The sequence below is a fragment of the Elephas maximus genome, chromosome 2 (genome assembly GCF_024166365.1).
Source record: "Elephas maximus indicus isolate mEleMax1 chromosome 2, mEleMax1 primary haplotype, whole genome shotgun sequence".
NCBI lineage: Eukaryota > Metazoa > Chordata > Mammalia > Proboscidea > Elephantidae > Elephas > Elephas maximus.
Window position 1 is genome coordinate 125,184,811 of NC_064820.1, and position 24,761 is coordinate 125,209,571.

A 24,761-nucleotide genomic window follows, 5' to 3' on the forward strand; every position below is an offset into this window, starting at 1 on the left:
TTCATTTCTCTTTGTGGCTAAGTAATATTCCATTCTACATATATACCACATTTTGTTTATCCATTCATCTGTTGATGGATATTTTGGTGGTTTCTACGTGTCTTAGTCATCTAGTGCTGCTATAACAGCAATACCACAAGTGGATGGCTTTAACAAAGAGAAATTTATTTCTTCACAGTAAAGTAGGCTAAAAGTCCAAATTCAGGGTGTCAGCTCCAGGGGAAGGCTTTTTCTCTCTGTCGGACTTCTCATTCATCTTCCCCCAACAAGGATCTTCTCCACACAGGGACTCTGGGTGCTCCCAGTACAATTTTCTTGGTGTTATGAGCTCTCCCACTCTCTGCTTGCTTCCCTTTCCTTTTATCTCTTATAAGATAAAACATAGTGCAGCCACACCTTAGGGAAACTCCCTTTATATTGGATCAGTCATGTGACCTTAGTAAGGGTGCTACAATCCCACCCCAATCTTTAACATAAAATTACAGTCACAAAATAGAGGATAATCACACATGGCCTAACCAAGTTGATACATACTTTGGGGGGACACAGTTCAATCTATTACGCTCCACCCTTTGGCCCCCCAAAATTCATGTCCTTGCTACATGTAAGACACATTCACCCCATCATATCATAGCAAAAGTCTTAAACTGACTCCAAGTCCAAAATCCAAAAATTCCTCTTCATCCGTGAAATCTGGAATACGAGTTATCTGCTTCCAAAGGTACAGTGGCAGAACAGGCACAAGTTAGACATTTCCATTAAAAAAACAAAACAAATGGGAAAAATTGGAGGAAAAGAAAGAATAACAGGCACCAAGCAAGTCAGCAGAACACATTACATTAGCCCTCAAGGCTTTGCAAATAATCCTCTGTTTTCTGAGACCATTTACACAATGGCCTTGACCTTTAGACTCTAGGTATTGACCACACTGTCCAGATTTTGAGTGGAGGCCCCTCCAGCCCGGGGCTTTAGCTCCACCTTCCAGGCCCACTGGGACAGCAACTCTACTCCCTTGACTTTAGGCGGCCATTGTTAGGACCTTGACTTTTTAATAATCTGACTGAAGTGGGAAGCCATCGAAAGGTTTTATGCAAAAAAAGTCACATGATATAATTTAGATCATTCTGTCTGCTGTGCTGAGAATAGATTGGGGTGAGGGACAGAATCCAGTAAGAGACCAGTTAGGAAGCTAACGGAATCCAGGGGAAACTAGATTCTAGATATGTTGAAATTATGGCCAAAAGACTTTATTGACAGATCAGATGGGGGGTATGAAAGAGCAAATGGAAAAATGGAGTTACCATTTACTGAGAAGTGAGGACTTGAGAAGGGGCAGATCTGGGAGAAAATTAGAAGCTTATGTTAAATTTGGACATGTTAAATTTGAGGGCCCTGTTAGACATCCGTAGGGTTGCTATGAGTCGGAATTGATGGCAGTGGGTTTTTTGGTTTTTTACTAGACATCCAAGCAAGGATGTTGAGTAGGCAGTTGATATGTGAGTCTGGAGTTCTGCTTTATATATATATTTGGTGGTTGCCAATGTGGTGGTGGTTGTTGTTAGGTGCGGTTGAGTCGATTCTGATTCAGGCAATCTATGCACAACAAAACGAAACGCTTCTTGGTCCTGTGCCATGCCCACAATTGTTATCCTTGAGCCCACTGTTGCAGCCACTGTGTCAGTCCATCTTGTTGAGGGTTTTCCTCTTTTTCATTGACCTTGTACTTTACCAGTTCTCCAGGGACTGATCTCTCCTGACAACATGTCCAAAGTATTTAAGATGTAGTCTCACCGTCCTTGCTTCTAAGGAGCATTCTGGTTGTAATTCTTTCAAGATAGATGTGTTGATTCTTTTGGTGGTTCAAGGTATATTCAATATTCTTCACCAACACCTCAATTCAAAGGTGTCAGTTCTTCTACTGTCTTTCTTATTCATTGTCTAGCTTTCCCATGCATATGATGGAATTGAAAATACTGTGGCTTGAGTCAGGCACACCTTAGCCTTCAAGATGACACCTTTGCTTTTCAACACTTCAAAGAGGTCTTTTGCAGCACATTTGTCCAATGCAGTGCGTCTTTTGATTTCTTGACTGCTGCTTCCGTGGGTGTTGATTGTGGATCCGAGTAAAATGAAATCCTCGACAAGTTCAATCTTTTCTCCATTTATCATGATATTGCTTACTGGTCCAGTTGTGAGGATTTTTTTTTTGTTGTTGTTATGTTGAGGTGCAATCCATAACGAAGGCTATGGTCTTTGATCAAGTCCTCTTCACTTTCGGCAAGCAAGGTTGTGTCATCTGCATAACACAAGTTGTTAATCAGTCTTCTACCAATCCTGATGCCCTGTTCTTTATATAGTCCAGCTTCTCGGATAATTTGCTCAACATACAGATTGAATAGGTATGGTGAAAGATATGACCCTGATGCACACTTTTCCTGACATTAAACCATACAGTATCCCCTCGTTCTGTTCAAACAACTGCCTATTGTTGATCTATGTACAGGTTCCTCATGAGTACAGTCAAGTGTTCTGGAATTCCCATTCTTTGCAATGTTATCCATAATTTGTTATGATCCACACAGTCGAATGCCTTTGCGTAGTCAATAAAGCACAGGTAAACATCTTTCTGGTATTCTCTGCCTTCGTCCAAAACCATCTGACAACAGCAATGATATCCCTGACTCCACATCCTCTTCTGAATTCGGCCTGAATTTTGGGCAGTTCCTGGTCGATATACTGCTGCAGCCACTTTTGAATGATCTTCAGCAAAATTTTACTTGCATGTGATATTAACGATATTGTTTGATAATTTCCTCATTCAGTTGGATCACCTTCTTGGGAATAGGCATAAATATGGATCTCTTCAAGTCGGTTGGCCAGGTGGCTGTCTTCCAAATTTCTTGGCATAGACCAGTGAGCACTTCCAGTGCTGCATCCGTTTGTTGAAACATCTCAATTGATATTCCATCAATTCCTGGAGCCTTGTTTTTCGCCAGTGACTTCAGTGCAGTTTGGACTTCTTCCTTCAGTACCATCGGTTCCCAGTTATATACTACTTCTTGAAATGGTTGGACGTCGACCAGTTCTTTTTGGTATAATGACTGTGTGTATTCCTTCCGTCTTGTTTTGATGCTTCCTGCATCATTTAATATTTTCCCCATAGAATCCTTCACTATTGCAACTCAAGGCTTGAATTTTTTTCTCAGTTCTTTTAGGCTGAGAAATGCCAAGTGTGTTCTTCTCTTTGGTTTTATGTCTCCAGCTCTTTGCACATGTCATTATAGTGCTGACTTTGTCTTCTCAAGCTGCCCTTTGAAATCTTCTGTTCAGTTCTTTTACTTCATCATTTCTTCCTTTTGCTTTAGCTACTTGATGTTCAAAAGCAAGTTTCAGAGTCTCTTCTGACATCCATTTTGGTCTTTTCTTTCTTTCCTGCCTTTTTAATGACCTCTTGCTTTCTTAATGTTTGATGTCATTCCACAACTAATCTGGTCTTTGATCATTAGTGTTCAACACATCATATCTGTTCTTGCGATGGTCTCTAAATTCAAGTGGGATATACTCAACGTCATACTTTGGCTCTAGTGGACTTGTTCTAATTTTCTTCAGTTTCAGCTTGAACTTGCATATGAGCAATTGATGGTCTGGGCCAATGTGGAGATGGTATTTAAAATCACAAGACTGGATGAGATAATCAAAGGAGTTTTTAATCACTTACAAGAAGGAAAGAGAATGAAAGACTATGTTAAGAGCACTTCAGTGGGAAGCAGGAGGGGAAATGAGGAAGAACCGGCAAAGGAGATTGTTAAGAAGCAGCCATCAAGGTAAAAGCAATGCCAGCCAAGTGTAGTATTCTAAAGTGTTAAAAGGAAGAAGGAAAAATCAATTTGTCATATGCCATTCGGAGTTCAGGTAAGATGAAGACTATGAATTGACTATTGAATTCAGAAACATGGAGGTCTTCAAGAACCTTGATAACTGCTGTTCTGTTGGAGAGGTAGGAGCTAAAACTGAATTGTAGGGAGTTCAAGAGAAAATGGAAAGGAAAAAATGGAAGTAGCAAGTATACAGCAATCTTTTAAAGAGTTTTGCTGTAAAGGGATGGAGAGAATGGAGGCAGTGGCCAAAGGCAGAAGTGAGGTCAATCAAGACAGATTTTTTTCAGCATTGGAGAAATAATACCATGTTTGCATGCTGAATGAGAAAGACTGAGCAGAGAGGGAAAGGATTGATGATTGGGGAGGGAATCAGGAGAATTGCTGGAGCAATGTCCTCCTGTAGGCAAGGGAGGGATAGGACACCAAGTGCATAAGTAGAGAAGCTGGAGTGCTCTAGGACCAGGAGAGTTGATCTCAAGTAACAGGAGTGAAGACAGTGTGTGTGGGAACATATGTATTTAGATTGGTGGATTATGGTGGTAAGAGCTTGTGGACATTCTATTGCATCTATTTTCTAGGTGAAGTAGGAAGCAAGGCACAGCTGAGGGTGAGGATGGGGGAGGAGATGCTGGAGCTCTGAAGAGAGAAGGTCATTGAGGATAAGGAATGGAGCATGATTGTCAGTCAGCAATAAGAGTCCTCTTGAGATTAAGCCAAACCAAATCAGACCCATTGCCATTGAGCCAATTCCAATTTACGGTGACCCTATAGGAATTTTTTTTTTTTCTATAGGACAGAGTAGAGCTGGGTTTCCAAGGCTGTAATCTTACTCTGTCCTATAGGGTCGCTATGAGTCGGAAACGACTCGACGGCACTGGGTTTTTTTTTTTTTAATCTTTATGGAAGCAGACTGCCACGTCTTTCTTCTGAGGAGCAGCTGGTGGATTTAGAGGCAGACTGCCACATATTTCTTGCACAGAGTAGTTGGTGGGTTCAAACCACTGACCTTTTGGTTAGCAGCAGAACGCTTAACCACTGTGCCACCGGGGATCCTTCCTCTTGAGATTACTGGTGATTAATTTAAAGTGAACCCAGTTAGCATGTTTGCATCTTTTTTCCAGTTACATTTAGCTGTGCAGGTGCAGATAGGAATAAGAGGGGCATTGGATTTAACCAGCATTGTTGTTCCTCCAAGAGACTGACGTGAATTAGGGAAGGGCAAGAAAGTTGATTATAATGACTAACCATGAAGGTTAAACTGGGCAAGAAGGGGAGCAAGACATGAATGAGGTGAGATATAGAGGAAACATCTGAGCCAGGCATGGTGCTAAATATGTGCATTGTCCCCTATAACTCCTACAACACCCCATGGAACTGTTATTGTCCCCCTTTTGCAAATGAAGAAGCTGAAGCTTGGAAAGACTTTAACTTCCTCAAGATCTCACAGCTGGTAAGTGATAGATCCAGCACCAGGTCCAGAAACTCTTGTCACCAAAGGCTGTGCACTTAACCTTTTTACTATATTGCTTTAACTGGAGTATTAGTGGGTATGTTTAAATTGATGCATATTTAGTAAGGATGGTGACTCTTTGTCTAATTTTTTTTTTTAATATTTTACAACTTGTATTACTTTTAAGATTTCATGGTATATGGAATTTTTAAAGTTTATAGTAAAATATATTTACGTTATCCCTAGTCCCTATCCATCCAGATATTAAATAATCACTTTTATTTTCTATTTATGTATGTATTTGTTTACATTTGACTCTTAAATCCATCAAGAACTAATTTGCTATGTGAATTATGGTGAGGTGCTGTTTTTTTTTTTTTTTTTTTTCAGTTTTTAATTTTTTTTAACCAGTTTATCAATTGTCCCAGAACCAGTTTTGAATAATTTATCTTTTTCCTGGTGATTTATAATTCACCTTTATCATATTTTAAATTTTTATAAACCCTTGGGTCTGTTTCTGGGCTCCCTGTCCTATTTCATGGATTAATCTTTATTTGTGTTTTGATACTTGTCAGGGAATATTTCCCCTTATCACTCTTCTTTTTCAAAAATTTCTTAGACAATATTGCTTATTTGTTCTTTCAAATGCCCTTTAGAATTATTTTTGTGTTCCTAAAATATCTACTTGAAATTTTAATTTTAAATCCATTAAGGTAGTAAATTAATTTAACATTTAGTCTTCTCGTTTAGGAAAATATTCTGTCTTTATTCAAATCTTAATGAAATACCATAATTTATTCATACAGATTTCATACATTGCTTATTATGATTATTTCTAGGTATGTTAAGTTTTACTACTGTTAGATGAGTGGAATATTTTCCCAGTATATTTCTAGCAGGTTATTTCTAATATACACAGAAGGTGCTGCTTTGTGGATATTTTTTATATGCCTCCACTTAACTGAATCCCTTAGAAAGTCTGATTTTTTAAATTAGTTCTCTTGGATTTAAAAAATGGAATATCATTATGTGCGTCTTCTAATATTGATAGTTTTATTTACTTTTTAATAGCTTTACTTCTCTATGGTATATACTATGATAGTACAAAGATAATAACATAAATCAAATTCCTATTTTTCACTTCTCTGTTCAGTTCTGACACCAGTTGCCCCTGCAGCACTTCTTTCTCTGACCCTAGCCACCTGGAACTAGGTCAGATCTCACAAGTTTAATGGACACTGTCCTTCAGACTGCCAAATAACAAGCAGATGCCAGCCACAAATTTGGGAGTCTACGTAACACCCTCACTCCTGACCTCCTGGCTACAAATTCGGGGTTTTCCTCTACCCCTTCAGGATGCCAGCCACTAGCTCGGGGCCCCTTCACTTCTAACCTGCTGGCTCCCACTACTCCTTTGGGTCAGATAACTTGCTGGAATGACACACAGAATTCAAAGCAAGTACTATACTTACGATTACAGCTTTATCCCTCTGGTGACCCAATTATTTTCTGCTTTGAATTTTTTGTTGATACCATGGGTTTTCATTAGCAGAAGCATGCTGAATCATTGATTGTGTCTGAATTTTAGGTAGGTAGTATAGATTTTTTTTTCCTACCCCCTCCACAAGCCTACACTAAGTGTTAAGTGGTACATATGAAGTATCACTAATTATACCCCACAGCCCCCACCAGGGTCTGTTGGTACACATGTGTACCATTTTCAAAATTTCTATTTTTCCTACCAAAAATTCAGATACCTTATACAATACCATGTAAAAACAGTAATTTGCAGCACATGCCTGTTTCTTCTGTTTCAAACAGTCAAAACGACCCCTGCCTTGTGGCAGCATGCACTGTTAATGGTAGACCAGCATCCCAATAAACTCTAGAGGCTGAAAAAATAATTGCTATAGGTACTGCCAGGTAGAAAAGGGTTAAGGTAGCAAAAAGCATATAAATGAAGAGATGCATAGGATGAGGTCTGGGAGGGTTCCCAATATGAAGCTTCCGTGCCCCAGATGGTGCTACCCTCCCACATGCATAGATGTCTTTCACCAACCAGGAAGCCCATGTGTCATGGATTGAATTGTATCCCCCCAAAATATCTGTCAACTTGGCTAGGTCATGATTCCCAGTGTTGTATGATTGTCTACCATTTTGGCATCTGATGTGATTTCCCTATGTGTTGTCAATCCTATCACTATGATATAATTAGATGGATTAGTAGTAGTTATATTGATGAGATCTACAAGATTAGATAGTGTCTTAAGCCAATCTCTTTTGAGATGTAAAAGAGAGAGCCCAGCAGAGAGACGGGGTAACTCATACCACCAAGAAAGCAGCACCGGGAGCAGAGTGTGTCCTTTGGACCTGAGATTCCTGTGCTGAGATGCTCCCAGACCAAGGGAAGATGGATGATAAGTACCTTCCTCCAGAGCCAACAAAGAGAGTCTTCCCCTGGAGCTGGCACCCTGATTTGAACTTGTAGCCTTACCAGACTGTGAAAGAATAAGTTTCTCTTTGTTAAAGTTATCCACTTGTTGTATTTCTGTTACAGCAGCACTACATGACTGAGACACCATGGAGCTTCAGTGTCTAGAGCTATTATAAGGTGTCTAGGTGCTGCAAATGGTTTGTACTCAAGGAGCCCTAGTGGCATAGTGGTTAAGACCTTGGCTGCTAACAAAAAGGCCAGTAGTTTGAATCACCATGAGCTCCTTGGAAACCCTATGGGGCATTTCTCTGTCCTGTAGGGTCGCTATGAGTCAGAATTGACTCGACAGCAATGGGTTTGGTTTTTTGGTTTTTATTAACCTAAAGGTTGGCAGTTCGAACCCACCCAGCAGTACCACAGAAGAAAGTCCTGGTGATCTGCTTCCATAGAGATTACAGCCAAAAAACTCTATGGAGCAGTTCTGCTTTGTAACACCTGGGGTCACCACGAGTTGGAATTGACTGCAGTGGGTTTGGATTTGGTTCTTTATGTAACGTAAGCCCCACCTCTTCTCTCCTGAGGTCAGTCGATATCACAAAGTAATCACGAAGTGGGTTTTTCTGACCTGGCCAGCCCAGAGTCACCTCATCACCTCACCTAACCTGTTAGTTAGGTGTGGTCTGGAGTCCTTCTTGAAGACACTTAAATTCCACAGTTTTTTAAGGATTATGTCTCAGGAACCAAGAGCAAAGACCGAATTCTTTGGGTAAAGTTCCTGTAAACTGAGAACATCCCAAATTATGGTGTTTTAAAAAGTGGTAAAACATGTATCTGTAAAATTTCTGTTAATGAGAACGCATCTAATGTACGGTGTGATGTTGGCTATTGGTCTGAATCAATACCTCAAAAGCAAGTTCAGGAAGTTTCCTTTTTAAAGCTAATTTTAAGAGCATTAAAAAAAATCAGGAATACATGTTGAATGTCATCAAGCACCTTTTTGGCATGCATTGATCTACTTGGTCTTTGATCTACCAAAGATATAATCAGTTGTGTTTTGCTGCCTTTTCACAAACAGGTTTTAAAAAGTCATCTTTTACTATTACAAATTATAGAACACCCATACAAATGGCAAAAAAAAAAAAAAAGTTAAATAATACCTCCTTACTTTCTATATTTAGAAAAAGTTTTAAGAGCATTTAATATTTAGGCATTTATAAATTCGAATTTCTAAGTATCAAATATAACATTTTCACGAAGCTAGAGTTTTGTTTTTTTTTTAGAGTTATAGGCACTTTAATTAAAATAAATATTTATCAAATACTTATTAAACAAAAGAAAGCACTATGCTAAGTAGCACTAGGAGGGGTGGGGGAAAGCTGGGAAGGATAAAAAGATAAGCAAAATGAGCCTGGCCTCCAGAGGCTTTTATATAGAGGGGCAAGCAGACAAGCCCCCAACTGAGCGGTGGTGAGAAGCAGGACAAAAGCACTGTGGAGTGAATGGTCGCTGCTAGTGGGAACTTCGAGGAGAGTGTCTTGGAGGCAGCGTGACCTGCCTGCTGCGGGACAGGCAGCCTAGTGCCAGGTGGGATAGAGGGAAAGACAATCCAGACAGGCTCCAACAGAAGCGAGAAAAGTACTGAGGCTGTGTACCTGCATGTCCAATGAGAAAGCATAAACCATTCTGAGATATTCTACTGGGTTTTAAAATAAAAATCACAAAGTAGGATCAGTGTTTCAGTGCTTCACATATAAAATATGTATTAAAAATAGGACAATCAGAGAAAAACTCTGAGTTAACCAGAAAAGTTCAAGATAAGGGTCTTGAAATACTCATAACAGTTTATCAAGATGTTACATCAAAGGTTCCTTTGAAAAACAGTTAATGAAAATTTGCTTTTGAAGGTAATTATTTTTAGGAGATGATGCCACCAAGCAGCATATAAACAACCAGTGCTTGCCTATTTCTCCCAGTGCCCTATAGCACTAGACATGTGTCACAGTGTTGCTCTCAGGGAAGCCACTTACAATGAAGGCATGCTGCCCCACGTCTCCAGGAGGAGCTTCTTGCTATGTTCCCGTCTCAGCATGCCTAACACATGGTGAGACGGACAGCTGACATTTATTTTTTGAGCTTATGGTAAGAGGTTATCCCATTAGTGGCTTTCTCTCTTACACTGCTCATTTGTGGAACTGAGGTTCAGCCACTGCAGACATGGTGCACACCTGGCTGGAGAGGATACAGGTGAATACCACGCTTAGGAAGGTATGTATTCACGGAAAGAGCTGTGTTTTAATAGGCTTTCCAGATTGTTGGCTTTGACAGTCTTCCTTGGTGCTGGCCCCTCTTGGCTGTGGGGCATACAAACCATCTCTGTACCAATCCAGCTGGTTGGTGTGCTTTTCCTGACTGTTTACCAGAAAAGTATTTCTTAAGTCAGTTTTATGTGAGCTCATTTGCTCACAAAGAACACTACAAATGTGGACCATTCAATAGGCTATGAGGTATAGCTGCTGAAATTGTAGCTTTGGGTCCCTTTGATGAGCCCCATAACCCAGGCTACTTGATCTCTTGCTGCATGTTACTTGTAAAACCTATTATTATCTGCCATCAGTTATCTCAAAGGAGTGTACAAAATTTTCTGCCTAGGAATACTGCATATAATAACTGGGTTTTTGCAGTATGTAAGCATTCCCTTTAAAAGCTACTATACTTTTGAATATGCTGCTTCACTTACATGCATGCAAGTCGTTGTCACCTCAGGTTGTTAGTATAATAAAATTATTTTTATTTAAATAGTACTTGTATGCTTGGAAATGAGTATTAATATTTATATGGATTTTACCAGTCCTTGACTAACATATTAAAAAAAAAATCTTACAAACCCAGTTTATCAAATTAATTAGTAAGGAAATGGTTTCCATCCTCTGGAAATGGTTTGTTTTTAAAAGCAAGGGGATTATCTGGAAGAGTGGTCTAAAATTTAGTATATGACAAGTGTATATCAATAGTAGGGTACTTTTTTAGTGGTAGTCATTATAATCCACCCATTTCAGCAGGAAAGGCTTTCGTTTATTCACAGAGTCTTATGTATTTCTTTTCCAGTTCACCAGATGGAGTAGATATTTTATTAGAATGCAGTTATTTGAACCTTGGAATTTTCTTCTGTCTCCATTGACTCGCTTGTTTTTTTCCTGGATCTGAACCTGAAAATAAAATAGCTGCTAAAGAAAATGAAATATTCAAGATTCTTCTCAAAATGCCAATCTGACACTGAACAACATTTCTCCAGTCAGTGAACAAGTAATTAATTCTAAGAAGAACCTCATGAGTCTAGAAGTAATATTTTATGATTCTGAATTTTAGAGCCATTTTTTAAAATTAAACATAAACAAAGCTCAGAATTTAAACTTTTTACAGTTTCCCAGAATAGATCGAAAGATAAGCATGAAGTTCTTTGCAAATTAAAGTTGATAGTGAAGCAGTTATATAACTAAAAAGAAAACAGCATATCAAAAATGGGCACCTTTTACCGTATATGTTCTATCAGGGCTCAGAATCTATTCACATATAGGCTAATCTTTATCATGGCCAGGCACTAAAAACACTTTATATAAACTCAAAATAGTTTATGAGATATTCCCATGTAACAGAAGGGAATACTGAGGCTTAGAGAAAATGAAGTAATTTGTCCAAGTTTATGCAGTGGATTTGGGGTTTGAAGCCAGGCAGTTTCATTTTAGAACCTAAATTTCTACCATACCACTAATTTTTTAAATCTTTACCAATATCACAGGCCAAAAAAAAAAAGATAGAAACTTTTATTTTGTATTTCTTTATTAAGTGGACAGGTTTTTTTTTAATGTGTGTTTTGGCCACTTATATTTATTCTTCTATAAATTGCCTGTCCTTTGCCAATTTTTCTGCTGAGTTGTTTGCCTTTTCCTCGCTGATTGCAAAGAGTTTTTTGTGTATTAGCCCTAAATCTATCCTGTGTTTTTCTCTGGCTTGTTGACTTTTGTCATTATTTTTGGTTTCTTTTTTGCCATTACCAACAATTTAAAAAAAAATTATATTATCAGATATATCAATCTCTTCCTTTATTGCTCTTTGCTTTTCCTTTTATGCCAGAAAGATCTTCTCTAAGATCATAAAAATATTTGTTTTCTTCTGGTACATTTATTATTTTATTTTTTAAGCCTTTTTTTTTTATTATCTCTCTGGACTCTATCTTGATGTACTTTGAAGTAGAATCTAACCTTTTTCCTGAAAATGGATAGCTGAATGTTCTAATACCTTTTATTGAATAATCTATCTTTTCCCTCACTGATTTTGAATTGTCACTTTTTTCATCTACCAAATTCTCGCGTTTCTTGAGTTTAATTCTGAACTCTATTCCATTGACTTCTCTTCCTATACCATTAACACACTGTTTTCATTACCTGATTGAGTTAGTTTCTCCTTATTATTCTTCTTTTTCAGAACTTCCTTTGCATTTTTGTGTATTTATTCTTTCAGAGGAATTTTGGTATCATTTTTTTCAAGTTCCACTTACCCTTTCACTTTCTGCATCTGCTCAAAGGTCTCTGGTAGAGTTGTCCCAAAACTTTCAGGGAAGAAAAGGGTTATGATTCCAATCAGGACAGTCAGACTGCCCATGACGATATAGGGCAGAATTCTATTATAAGCACCTGGAAAGCATGGGACATAAGAGCATCAATTAGAACATGAAACACAAAACAGGGATTCTCTGGATGCTCTTGAGAATTATTTTGTAAAGGTGTCAAGTAGTATTTGAGAATAGTTTTAAATCTGGACATTTTCAGAAGACAAAAAAGTAAGCAAAATATCACAGTTTCTTCTTGACTGATGCCATTGACTCTGCATTTCTATAATCATTTACCTACTTGATGTTGTATTATTTTAAGTGCCCTCCTGTCAACGGGTACTCTCTAAGCTACTACTTAATCATGTGTGACAGTGTTCCTTTGATAGAAGTTTTTGCCTACCAAAGTTCCCTCATAAGGTGGAGGAAATTGGAGTTGGGGGGTGGGACGACATCAGGGCGACAGAGGTTTACCAAGATATTGCAAGGATAAGTTCTGGCCATAAAAAGGCTGGTGTGACCTTTGCTTTTACCTAAACCAGTGGGCTTCAGTGGAGAGCTAGGTCCACAGAGCCATGAAATGCTAAAAAAAAAAGTTATACTAATTAATATTTTCAATTCAATTTAAATCCATATATGTCAGGCACATATTCTGTGAAAGCACTGTGCCTGGATTCGTTTCGTTTTGTTTTTGAAGTTAAGATTTTATTTAAAAATATTACTGTAGGAAAAGAACATTTATATGTCTTGCTTTTGTTTGTAATTAGAGACAGCACTGGGTTTTTGTTTTGGTTTTTTTTTTTTTTCCTTCTTCTTTATCTGGGATACTCAGACAGGAGAATAATAGACCTCATCTTCCTTCCCTCCTGCATGCAGAGATTACAGAGAAACACCACATCCAAGAATTTGGTCTGACCCAAAACATAAAGAAAAACATTGATCTTGAAGCGTCTCTGTGGCTAGCTAACAGAATTAACTGTCATGGAATAGAAAGCTCTGTCTTGGATTTCATTTTTTATGTTTCTTATGGTCCACCACTGGACCATCTGAGCATGGTTTGAAAGCAGAGGGAAGAACGACGGGGAAGTAATACCACTCTATATAATAATGTACCTTCTCAGGTTTGGAGCCCTGGTGGCATAGTGGTTAAGCACTCAGGCTGCTAACCAAAAGGTTAGCAGTTCAAATCCACTAGCAGCTCTTTGGAAACCCTACGCGACAGTTCTACTCTGTACTATTGGGTTGCTATGAGTTGGAATTGACTCAATGGCAATGGGTTTATCTCAGGTGTGGTCCAGGGCAGCTGGGCAGGGTAAGTTTAAGTTAGGAAAATGTTTCTGTTTTTCTGTAAGGATTTAAAGTGCACCCTTTGTGAGAATTAATATGTGTATTTGGGGATGTGTGTGTGTGTGCTTGTACCAATAGTTAACCAACGGATGACTAGGAAGGATAAGGAGGTAAGTCTGCATCCCTTAGTAGAATCCTTAATGAGAACTAGGCTTGGAGTGCCAGATCCTACCTTGACTATCCCACTGAAACCTCTCTTCTGTATGTGTGTTGGCACACTGTATGCAGTCAGTAATCAATCTGGTACTCTAGACTGATACATTCTATTACATAAAACCAGAATTTTCTGTATTTCAAAAAATATCAAAGCTAAAATACAACTGATAAACTAGAAAAAGTATTTACGATATATATTTGTTGTTGTAGTTAGTTGTCGTTGAGTCAGTTCTGACTCATGGTGACCCCATGTGTGCAGAGTAGAACTGCTCCATAGGGTTTTTAAGGCTTTGACCTTTTGGAAGCAGATTGCCAGGCACCTCTAGGTGGGTTCGAACCTCCATTCTTTTGGCTTGTAGTTGAGCGGGTACCCATTTGTATCACCCAGGGACTCTATAATATATACATTTATAGGGCTAATTTCCTTCAAGTACAAAGAGCTCCCCAAACAAAAAAGAAAAAGATGAATAAACGATTAAAAATGGACAAAATACGTGAATAGTCAGCTCACTGAAAAATAAATAGAATGGCTAGTAAGCATATGGAAAAAATGCTTGACCTCATTTATAATTTGTTAAAGAAATGGAAATGAAGGCAACATTGATATCCATTTTTCATAATTATCAGTGATTAAAAAATTAGATAATCCCCATTGTAAGTGAGGATAATGGAAAAGCAGGTACTCTCCTAAATTGATAGTTGGACTGTAAATTGCTACAATATTTAGAGGTCAATTTGGCAATATTGATAAAATTTTTTAAAGGTATTCTTTGTTCCAGCAATTTAACTTTATCTATTCATGAATCAAGACATATCTAAATGAATGCACAAAGGCACAGTAACAGAATGTTCATTGTAGTGCTATTTGTAATAGCAAAAACATTCAAACAGCCTAAATGTCCATCCACTGGACCCTGATTAAATAAATTTTGTATATACAACATTGGAACATTATGTAGCTACTTAAAGAAAAAAAAGGTAGAAGAGCTATATATAGAAAGATATTCTATTTATGGAAAGATATTCTGATACAATACTAAGTTAAAAAAAAGCAGTTGCAAAACTGTATGTGTAATATAATTTTGTTTGTGTGTTTTATATGTGTGTGTGTATATATATCCATATACACGTACACACACATACTTGTGCAAAACAAAATGTCTGAAGACCTACCCACCAAACAGTTAATACTGGTTACCTCTAGGTACTGTAATTTGGGAAGCTGGGGAGAGAAGAGATTCAGGGTTTACATTAACTTCACCCAAAGAATTTGGTCTTTGCCCTCAGTTCCTGAGACATAATCTCTAAAAAAAAAAAAAAAAAAAACTTTGGAATTTAAGTGTCTTTGATAAGAACTCCAGACCACACCTAACTAATGGGTTAAGTGAGGTGATAAGGTGATTCTGGGATGGGGCTGGCCAGGTCAGAAAGACCACCTCATGGTCACTCCATGATATTGACTGGTCTCAGCGGGGGCGGGGGGGAGCTGTAGTTTGCATTATATAATGAGACCCCCAATAAAGGCTCTGGACATTGAAGCTCCATGAACTTCCTGGTTAGTGAAAAAATTGTTGCATATGAGAGAGTAGTGTGTTCCTTTTTGGGACATGGAAGCTCCGCATTGGGAACCCTTCCAGACCTCACCCTATACATCTCTTTATTTTTATCCTTTTTCCTACAATAAAACAGTAGTCATAAGTATAAAACTTTCCATGATTTTTGTGACTCATTCCAGTGAATTATTGAAACAAGGGAGTAGTGGGAGCCAGCAGTGTCAGAAGTGAGGGGTGGGGTGGGGGGCTAAAAACTTCTGAGCTTGAAGCTGGCATCTTAAAGGGGTAGCAGGAAACCCTGAACTTGTGGTCAGCAGGTCATAAGTGTGAGTGTCACTGCTATTTAACATTGTGCTGGAAGTCCTAGCTAGAGCAATAAGGCAAGAAAAATAAAACGCATCCAAATTGATAAGGAAGAAGTAAAATTATCCCTATTCACGGATAATATGATACTATACGTAGAGAACCCTAAAGACTCCACAAGGAAACTACTGGAACTGATAGATTCAGTGGAGTTGCAGGATACAAGATAAACATACAAAAATCAATTGGACTCCCATACGCCAATAAAGAGACCTTTGAAAAGGAAATCAGGAAAGCAAGACCATTTATAATAGCCCCTAAAAAAAACAAAATACTTAGGAATAAATCTAACCAGGACATAAAAGACGTATACAAAGGAAACTACAAAACACTACTGCAAGAAACCAAAAGAGACCTACATAAATGGAAAGACATACCATGCTCATGGATAGGTAGACTCAACATTGTGAAAATGTCAATTCTGCCCAAAGCAGTCTACAAGTACAATGCAATCTTGATCCAGATACCAACAGCATTCTTTAATGAGATGGAAAAACTAATCATTAACTTTATGTGGAAAGTGTAGAGGCCCCAGTTAGGTAAAGCATTATTGAAGAAAAAGAACAAAGTAGGAGGCCTCACACTAGCTGACCTCAGACCCTACCAGACAGCTACAGTAGTCAAAACAGTCTGGTACTGGTACAATGATAGACATATTGACCAATGGAACAGACTCAAGAACCCAGAAGTATAATCCATCTACCTACAGCCACCTGATCTTTGATGAAGTCCCAAAGTTCATTAAATGGTGAAAATAGTCTTTTTAACAAATGGTGCTGGCAAAACTGAATGTCCATCTGTAAAAAAATGAAACAGGATCTATACCTCACACCATACACAAAAACTTATTCAAAATGAATCAAAGACCTAATTATAAAACCAAAAATTATAAAGATCATGGAAGAAAAAATAGGGTCAGCACTAAGAGCGCTAATATACAGCATAAACAGGATGCAAGCCATAATTAACAATACACAAACACCAGAAGATAAGCTAGATAAATGAGGACTTCCAAAAATTAAACATGCTCATCAAAAGACCTCAACCAAAAGAGTAAAAACAGAATCTACAGACTACGAAAAAAAATTTGGCTATGACATATCAACAAAGGTCTAATCTCTAAAATCTGTAGGAAAATCCAACACCTCTACAATAAAAAGACAAATAATCCAATTAAAAATGGGCAAAGGATATGAACAGACACTTCATCAAAAAGACATTCAGGTAGCTAGTAGACACGTGAGGAAATGCTCATAATCACTAGCCATTAGAGAAATACAAATCAAAACTACAATGAGATACCATCTCACCCCGAAATTACTGGCACAAATTAAAAAAACAGAAAATAACAAATGTTGGAGAGGCTGCAGGGAGACTCTTATGCACTTCTTGTGGGAATGCAAAATGGTACAACCATTTTGGTAAATGATATGGTGCTTCCTTAAAAAGCTAGAAATAGAAATCCCATACAGTCCAGCAAGCCTACTCCTAGGAATATATCCTAGAGAAATAAGAGCCACCACATGAATAGAAATATGCACACCCATGTTCATTGCAGTATTATTCACAATAGCAAAAAGATAGAAACAACCTAAGTGCCCATCAACAGATGAATGGATAAACAAACTATGGTATATAGACACAATGGAATACTATGCAACAGTAAAGAACAATGATGAATCTATGAAACATCTCACAACATGGATGAATCTGGAGGGCAATATATGGAGTAAATAAGTCAATCATAAAAGGACAAATATTGTATGAGACCACTATTATAAAAACACATGAAAGTGTCTCCACATAGAAACAATCTTGATGGTTGCAAAAGAGGGGAGGAGTGGGGAGGGAAAATCACTAACTAGATAGTAGATAAGTGGTAACTTTGGTGAAGGGTCAGACAGTACAGAATACTGGGGAAGTCAGCACAACTTAACCAGGGCAAAGTCATAAAAGCTTCAAAGACACATCCACACACCCTGAGGGACTGAGCTAGTGGGCTGAGGGCTGGGGACAATGATCTCAGGGGACATCTAGCTCAATTGGCATAACATAGTCTATAAAGAAAATGTTCTACATCTGACTGTTATGAGTAGTGTCTGAAGTCTTAAAAGCCTGTAAGTGGCCATCTAAGATACACCTAGTGGTCCCATCCTGGCTGGAGCAAAGGAGAATAAAGAAAACCAAAGACACAAGGGAAAGATTAGTCCAAAGGACTAATGGACCACAACTACCACAGCCTCCACCAGATTAAGTCCAGAACAACTAGATGGTGCCCAGTTACTACCACCAACTACTCCAGCAGGGATCACAATAGAGGGTCCCAGACAGAGTGTGAGAAAAATGTAGAACAAAATTCAAATTCACACACACACACACAATAGGCCAGGCTTGCTGGTCTGCAAGAGACTGGAGAAACGTCAAACTATGGTCCCTGGACTTCCTATTAACTCATTACTGAAGTCACTTCTGAGGTTCACCCTTCAGTCAATGATTAGACAGGACTATGGGGCCAACAATAATGCAAATGAGGAATGTGCTTCGTAGTTCAATCATGTATATGAGACTAGTGGGCACACCAGCCCAAAAGCAAAGATAAGAAGGCAAGAAGGGACAGCAAAACTGGACAAACAGGAACAGGGAAACTGGGGTGGAGAATGCGAGTGTTAACACATTGCAGAATTGGCAACCAATGTAACAAAATGTGTGTATTAACCATTTAATGAGAAACTGATATGCTCTGTAAACTTTCACCTAAAGCACACACAAAAAAAAAGGGTGGGTGTCAGGGTACACCCAAGCTTGTAGCTGGCATCTGAAGTCTTGGCCTACTTGGCAGTCTGGAGTATTGTGTTATTTAACTTGTGAGGTCTGACCTAGCTCCAGATGGTTAGGGTCAGAGGATGAAGTGTTGTATGGGTTGGTGTCAGACCTGAACAGAGAAGCAAAAAGTGAGGATTTACTTTTTGCTGATTGTTAACCTTGTAAGAGAGAAACTTGTATTTTTTCCACTAGTTTCTGTGCTGTGTGAATTTTTCATAATGAATATCAATTACTTTTATGTTTAAACAAATTTAAAGAAAGAACAAACTGGTAAGATGCATCTCACCGAGGTAAACGAAGTAGGGAGCAACGATGCTACCTACTCTGGAGGCCATGGATGTGATTCCCACCGCCATGTTCCTGACCAGAGTGGGGTAGAGCTCTGCAGTAAAGACATACAGCATGGAAAAAGCAGAGGTGATCCCATATTTTCCCATCATCGCCAGACCAATGGACAAGACATAGTAATCTGGAAAATACAAACAGAGGTGCATTTTAGAAGTGATACTTTCTTAACCCAGATTTTTTTATTGTCCTTTTTATTTGTTGGAGAATGTTTTTATTAACATAAGAATATTCCCAAAACAACACTTTCTCTTTAAGTGTTGTAATGAGTGGACACGGACAAGGATGGCAAGCGAGGGGTGGCTTCGTACTTTGCTCTACTCTTATTCTAGATCGTTTATGTGTTCATTGACCTTTGTCTATTTTTCTTTTATTTGGTACAATGGTTTCATGGTAAGTTGTCAGCATTTAATGTAGTTAAGCTTAATCTCCAAAGAGATGGACCAATATGACCTGGCAATACCACTCCCAGGTACACACCCAAAAGAATTTAAAACGGGGACTCAAGCAGATTCTTGAACACAAAAGCATTATTCACAGTAGCCAAAGGTGGAAAAACCCAACTGTCCAAAGTATGAATAGATTAAAAACGTGGTATATACATTGTTATGGATTGAATTGTGTACCCCCACAAAAATGTATGTGAACTTGGCTAGTCCATGATTGCCAGTATTGTGTGATTGTCCATCATTTTGTCACCTGATGTGGTTTTCCTATGTGTTATAAATCCTGCCTCTATGATGTTAATGAGATAGGATTTGTGGCAGTTACGTTAACGAGGCAGGACTCAATCTACAGGATTAGACTGTGTTTTAAGTTAATCTCTTTTGAGATATAAAAGAGAGAAGCAAGCAGAGAGACATGGGGACCTCATACCACCAAGAAAGGAGTGCCAGGAGCGGAGTGTGTCCCTTGGACCCGGGATCCCTGCACCGAGAAGCTCCTAGACCAGGGAGGGATCGATGACAAGGATTTTCCACCAGAGCCAACAGAGAAAGGAAGCCTTCCCCTGGAGCTTGCGCCATGAATTCAGACTTTTAGCCTACTGGACTGTGAGAGAATAAACTCCTGTTTGTTAAAGCCATCCACTGGTGGCATTTCTGTTATAGCAGCACTAGATGACTAAGACATACATAAAATGGAATATTATTCAATCTTAAGGAGAAATGAAATTCTGATGCATGCTAGAACATAGATGAATCCTAAAAACATGCTGAGTGATATTAGTCTGACATCAAAGGACAAATATTGTATAATTCCTCTTAAATGAAGTATCTGGAATAGGCAAATGCATACAGACAAAAGTTTATTAGTATTTACCAGGGGCCAGGAGGAGGGGGAAATGGGAAGTTATTGCCTAAGGGGTACTGAGTTTTTGTTTAGGATGATGAAAAACATTTGACAATGGATAGTGGTGATCGTTGCACAACATGGTGAATGTAATCAATGCCACTGAATTGTACATTTAAACATGGTTATAAACAAGCAATTTAAAAATAGGCAAAGGAGTTGAATAAACATTTCACCAAAGAAGAAATACAAATAGCCAACAAGCACATGAAAAGATGCTCAACATAACTAGTCATTAGGGAAATACAAATCAAAACCACAATGAGATATCACTTCTCCCCCACAAAGATGGCTATGATAAAAAAAGGAAAAAGATGTGGGTGAGCATGTGAAGAAATTGAACCCCTCATCCATTGTTGATGGGACTGTAAAATGGTACAGCCTCTGTGGAAAACTGTTTGGAGATTCCTCAAAAGTTAAACATAGAATTGCCATATGATCTAGCAACTCCTCTACTAAGTATATGCCTAAAAGAATTGGAAGCAGGAACACGAGCACATATATGTGTACCAGTGTTCATTACAGCACTATTCACAACACCCAAAAGGTGGAAGCAACCCAAGCATCTATCAACAGATGAATGGATAAACCAAATGTAGTATATAGAATGGAATATTACTCGGCCATAAAGGAAATGAAGCCCTGTCACATGCTACAATATGGATGAACCTTGAAATCATTATGCTGAGTGAAATAAGTGAGCAACAAAAGGACATGTATTATATGATTTCACTTACATGAAATATCTAGAATAGGCAAATGCATAAAGTCCAAAGTTTATTAGTGGCTTTTAGGAGTGGTAGGGAGGGGGCCCTTCCTTAGGGCACTGAGCTTTTGTTAAGGGGGATGGGAAAATTTGGAAAGGATAGGGTGATGGTTGCACTACATGATGAACATAATTAATGCCACTGAACTATACATGTAAAAAAGTCAAAATGGCAAGTGTTTTGTTATATATATTTTACCACAATAAATTTAAAAAATAAAGAGAAGGACCAATCCTTTCTATCATTGTCTTATTAAGAAATATATATTTCTATGTATCAATAGGGAAACCTGGTGGCGTAGTGGTTAAGTGCTATGGCTGCTAACCAAAGGGTCAGCAGTTCGAATCTGCCAGGTGCTCCTTGGAAACTCTATAGGGCAGTTCTACTCTGTCCTATAGGGTCGCTATGAGTCGGAATCGACTCGATGGCACTGGGTTTGGTTTTTTGTTTTTGGGTGTATCAATAATACATTAACAACATTTTGTGATATCTAACTATTTATAGATTTAAAAAACCCAACAAAGCCAAACCCATTGCCGTCGAGTCGATTCCGACTCATAGCGATCGTATAGGACGGAGTAGAACTGCCCCATAGGGTTTCCAAGGAGTGGCTGGTGGATTCGAACTGCCGACCTTTTGGTTAGTTGCCGGAGCTCTTAACCACTGTGCCACCATTTATTACAGACCATAAAATCATTGCAATTAACATTGGAACTACCATGTACTACCAACATTAACAACTGAATGTACAACTCAGACAAAAGATTGGTAAGTACCAAGAAATTCGGAATCATAAGTGTGACTCTGAGAAGGAGGCTTGAGGGTTTAGGTGAGTCCTCCCACCAAGGAGATGACTGGGAGAGTTCTGCTTCCTCTTTAGTTAGTGATTTCAGATTCCCCAAAGCTGACCCTTCTTTTGAGGAGAGCTGTTTTTGAGGCCTGGAGACTACATAGTCTATTCTCTCTTGTCTAATCTATGAATGATTTATGATAAAAGGCTGCATAAACAGGAAGCAGTGAAGAGTAAGTGGCTTTTTGTGGCTCTTTTTTGTGTGTGTGAAAAGCTGTTACTATTGGTTAACTTCTTACCTGCAGGAACTACTTGAATTAAAAGAAGCACACCTCCTCCCATGAATAATACCCCAGCTATGATGTAACGCCTGGGCAGGGTTCGCAGTAGCAGCCACGCTGTAATGTAAGCAGGAATTTCAATCAAGGCAGAGAGGAAACAATTCAGATAGGCATCTCCATGTAAATTAGGAGTGTTGAGAGACAGAGCAAAGTAACCCACAGAAGTCAGCATCCTAAAAGACAAAAAAAAAAGGTAAAATTACAAAAGATAGCTTGAATCATTGTACAATTTCATGGTGGTGAAGAAATTGTCTAGATCTTGCTGTCCTATATGTGGCCACTAGCCACAGGTAACTATTTAAATTTAAATAAAATTAAAACAAGATAAAAATTGAGTTCCTCAGTTGCACTAGCCACATGTCAAATGCTTAGCAGCCACACATGGCTAAACCAAAAAAACCAAACCCGTTGCTGCTGAGTCGATTCCGACTCATAGTGACCCTGTAGGACAGTGTAGAAGTGCCCCCACAAGGTTTCCAAGGACACCTGGTGGATTCGAGCTGCTGACATTTTGGTTAGCAGTTGAGCTCTTAACCACTGTGCCACCAGGGCTCTATGTGGCTAGTGGTTACATATTGGATGGTGCAGATATAAAACATATTCCATCGTGGCAGAAAGTTCTATTGGACAGCACTAGCCTAGATATACCAATATTCAACAATGCCTCTCCTAGGGCTAGATGATTTTAAATTTCAGTATTTCCTGAACGGTTTGTACAATCTCACTTCCCTAGAGATATTATTTGAAGAAAGGATGTCAGTCACATCAGTGAACATAAAACTGAGATTTCAACCTTACCCAAAATCAGATACATCTGTAATACTGTGGGATCTACTTGCAGTAAATTCTGATTTAATGAAGCTCACTTTAGAGAAAAGAAGGACAGTCCATAATGCTTCAAAGCATCAGTGCAAACTGTATATCCTGTCATTACAGTCAACTCCCACCCAGAAGCTTCTCTGGGAAAATAACAGCACTATGCACTATGTGTACAAGTTTGCTTATTACTAACATGACTGAAGGGCAGAGAATGTCTGAAAACTGTTGTTAGAAACACAGCTGGGTCCTTTTTTATACACACTATACTAGGTGGTGTAGCGTTTAAGAGTTTGGCTGCTAACCAAAAATCAGAAGTTTGAATCCACCAGGCGCTCCTTGGAAACCCTATGGGGCAGTTCTACTCTGTCCTATAGGGCCACTATGAGTTGGAATTCACTCAACAGCAATGGGTTATACTAGGTTGGATAGCACAAGAGCTAACCCCAAACAAAACAAGGCAAAAAATTAAAGTGCACAGCTGTGGGGATCTTAATGCTTTCACGTTTGATGATAAGCGCAGGCAGGTAAAACCAGTGACTAGTTTAATACTGGCTCAGTAGCACCATTACTCAAGATAAATTTCCACAAGAGAGATATGCTGATATGTAAGAATTAAGGAGGTGCACAGTGAGGAAGGCCATGTGCCTAGGACACACTTGATTAATTCAGAGGCATAAGCCGGATTCTGTCATTGATTTCTTCTAACTGCAAAACAGGACAGCCCTTCAAATAGGCTAGCTGCAGCTTGAATCAACTAGTTCTGATTCTCATCTTTATTTCGTGTGTGTGTGTGTGTGTGTGTGTGTGTGTGCCTTTGTCATGGGTAGACCAGCTCTTTTTTTCCCCTTTACCTCATTTCTTGGCAGATACATTATTAAATCTGGTCTACAAAGTTAATTCATTATTCTCTGCCTTTAAAGAACTAGTTAGTTTGATATTAACCAAAAAACCCATTGCTGTCGTGTCGATTCCGACTCAGAGTGACCCTACAGGACAAAGTAGAATGGCCGCATAGGGTTTCCAAGGAGCGGCTGGTGGATTTGAACTGCCGTCCTTTGGGTTACCTGCTGAGCTCCTAAACACTGTGCTACCTGGGCTCCAGTTTGGTATTAGCAAGTGTAAAAAGCTGTGGAGACCCAAATCTAGGCAGTGGGGATGCAGGTGATTTTAATCTCACTGTTCAGTTGCCAGCGCAGCTTCAGGAGGCAGAATGTGAATTAGCATCTGTGCTGCAAGCACCAGGGACATCATTAGCCATCTAATTCTGTAATTTTAGGACGGAGGGAATCCTTTCCCTCTGGGCCACAGTACTGCCTACTTAAATACAGTTCCCTGTGATTTTTTTAAGTATCCAGTTCCATGAATTGAATCGAGGAAATTTCCAACAACTTTCTTGTTGTTGTTAGATGCTTTTGAGTTGGCTCTGAATCATGAAGACTCCGTGTACAACAGAACAAAAGTCACCCAGGCCTGCGCCCGTTCATGATCGTTGGTATGCTCATCACCCAGTCCTGCGCCCGTTCATGACCGTTGGTATGCTCAAGCCCATTTCTGTGGCCACTGTGCGTTTTGAATGCCTTCCAACCTAGGGAGCTCATCTTCCAGCACTATACTGGACAATATTTTGTCATGATCCATAGGTTCTCATTGGCTAATTTTCAGAAGTAGATTGCCAGGCCTTTCTTCCTAATCTTAGTCTGGGTGCTCCACTGAAACCTGTCCACCATGGGTGACCCTGC

General features: G+C 38.9%; 2 protein-coding genes across 7 annotated transcripts in view; one reads left to right on the plus strand and one right to left on the minus strand.

Moving 5' to 3' along the window:
• P4HA2 (prolyl 4-hydroxylase subunit alpha 2) overlaps positions 1–24,761 on the plus strand; it is a 287,775-nt gene that overhangs the window by 121,239 nt on the left and 141,775 nt on the right. The window lies entirely within an intron of this gene.
• Positions 10,582–24,761, minus strand: part of SLC22A4 (solute carrier family 22 member 4) — a 61,010-nt gene continuing 46,830 nt past the window's right edge. For all 4 annotated transcript variants that reach the window (XM_049872684.1, XM_049872665.1, XM_049872654.1 and 1 more), the window contains 4 exons: positions 22,162–22,376; positions 18,897–19,079; positions 12,318–12,453; positions 10,582–10,968 (listed from right to left, as the gene is read on the minus strand). In XM_049872684.1, coding sequence (XP_049728641.1) covers positions 10,893–10,968; positions 12,318–12,453; positions 18,897–19,079; positions 22,162–22,376 — 610 coding nt within the window. In that variant the 3' untranslated portion in view covers positions 10,582–10,892. The remainder of the gene's footprint in view (positions 10,969–12,317; positions 12,454–18,896; positions 19,080–22,161; positions 22,377–24,761) is intronic.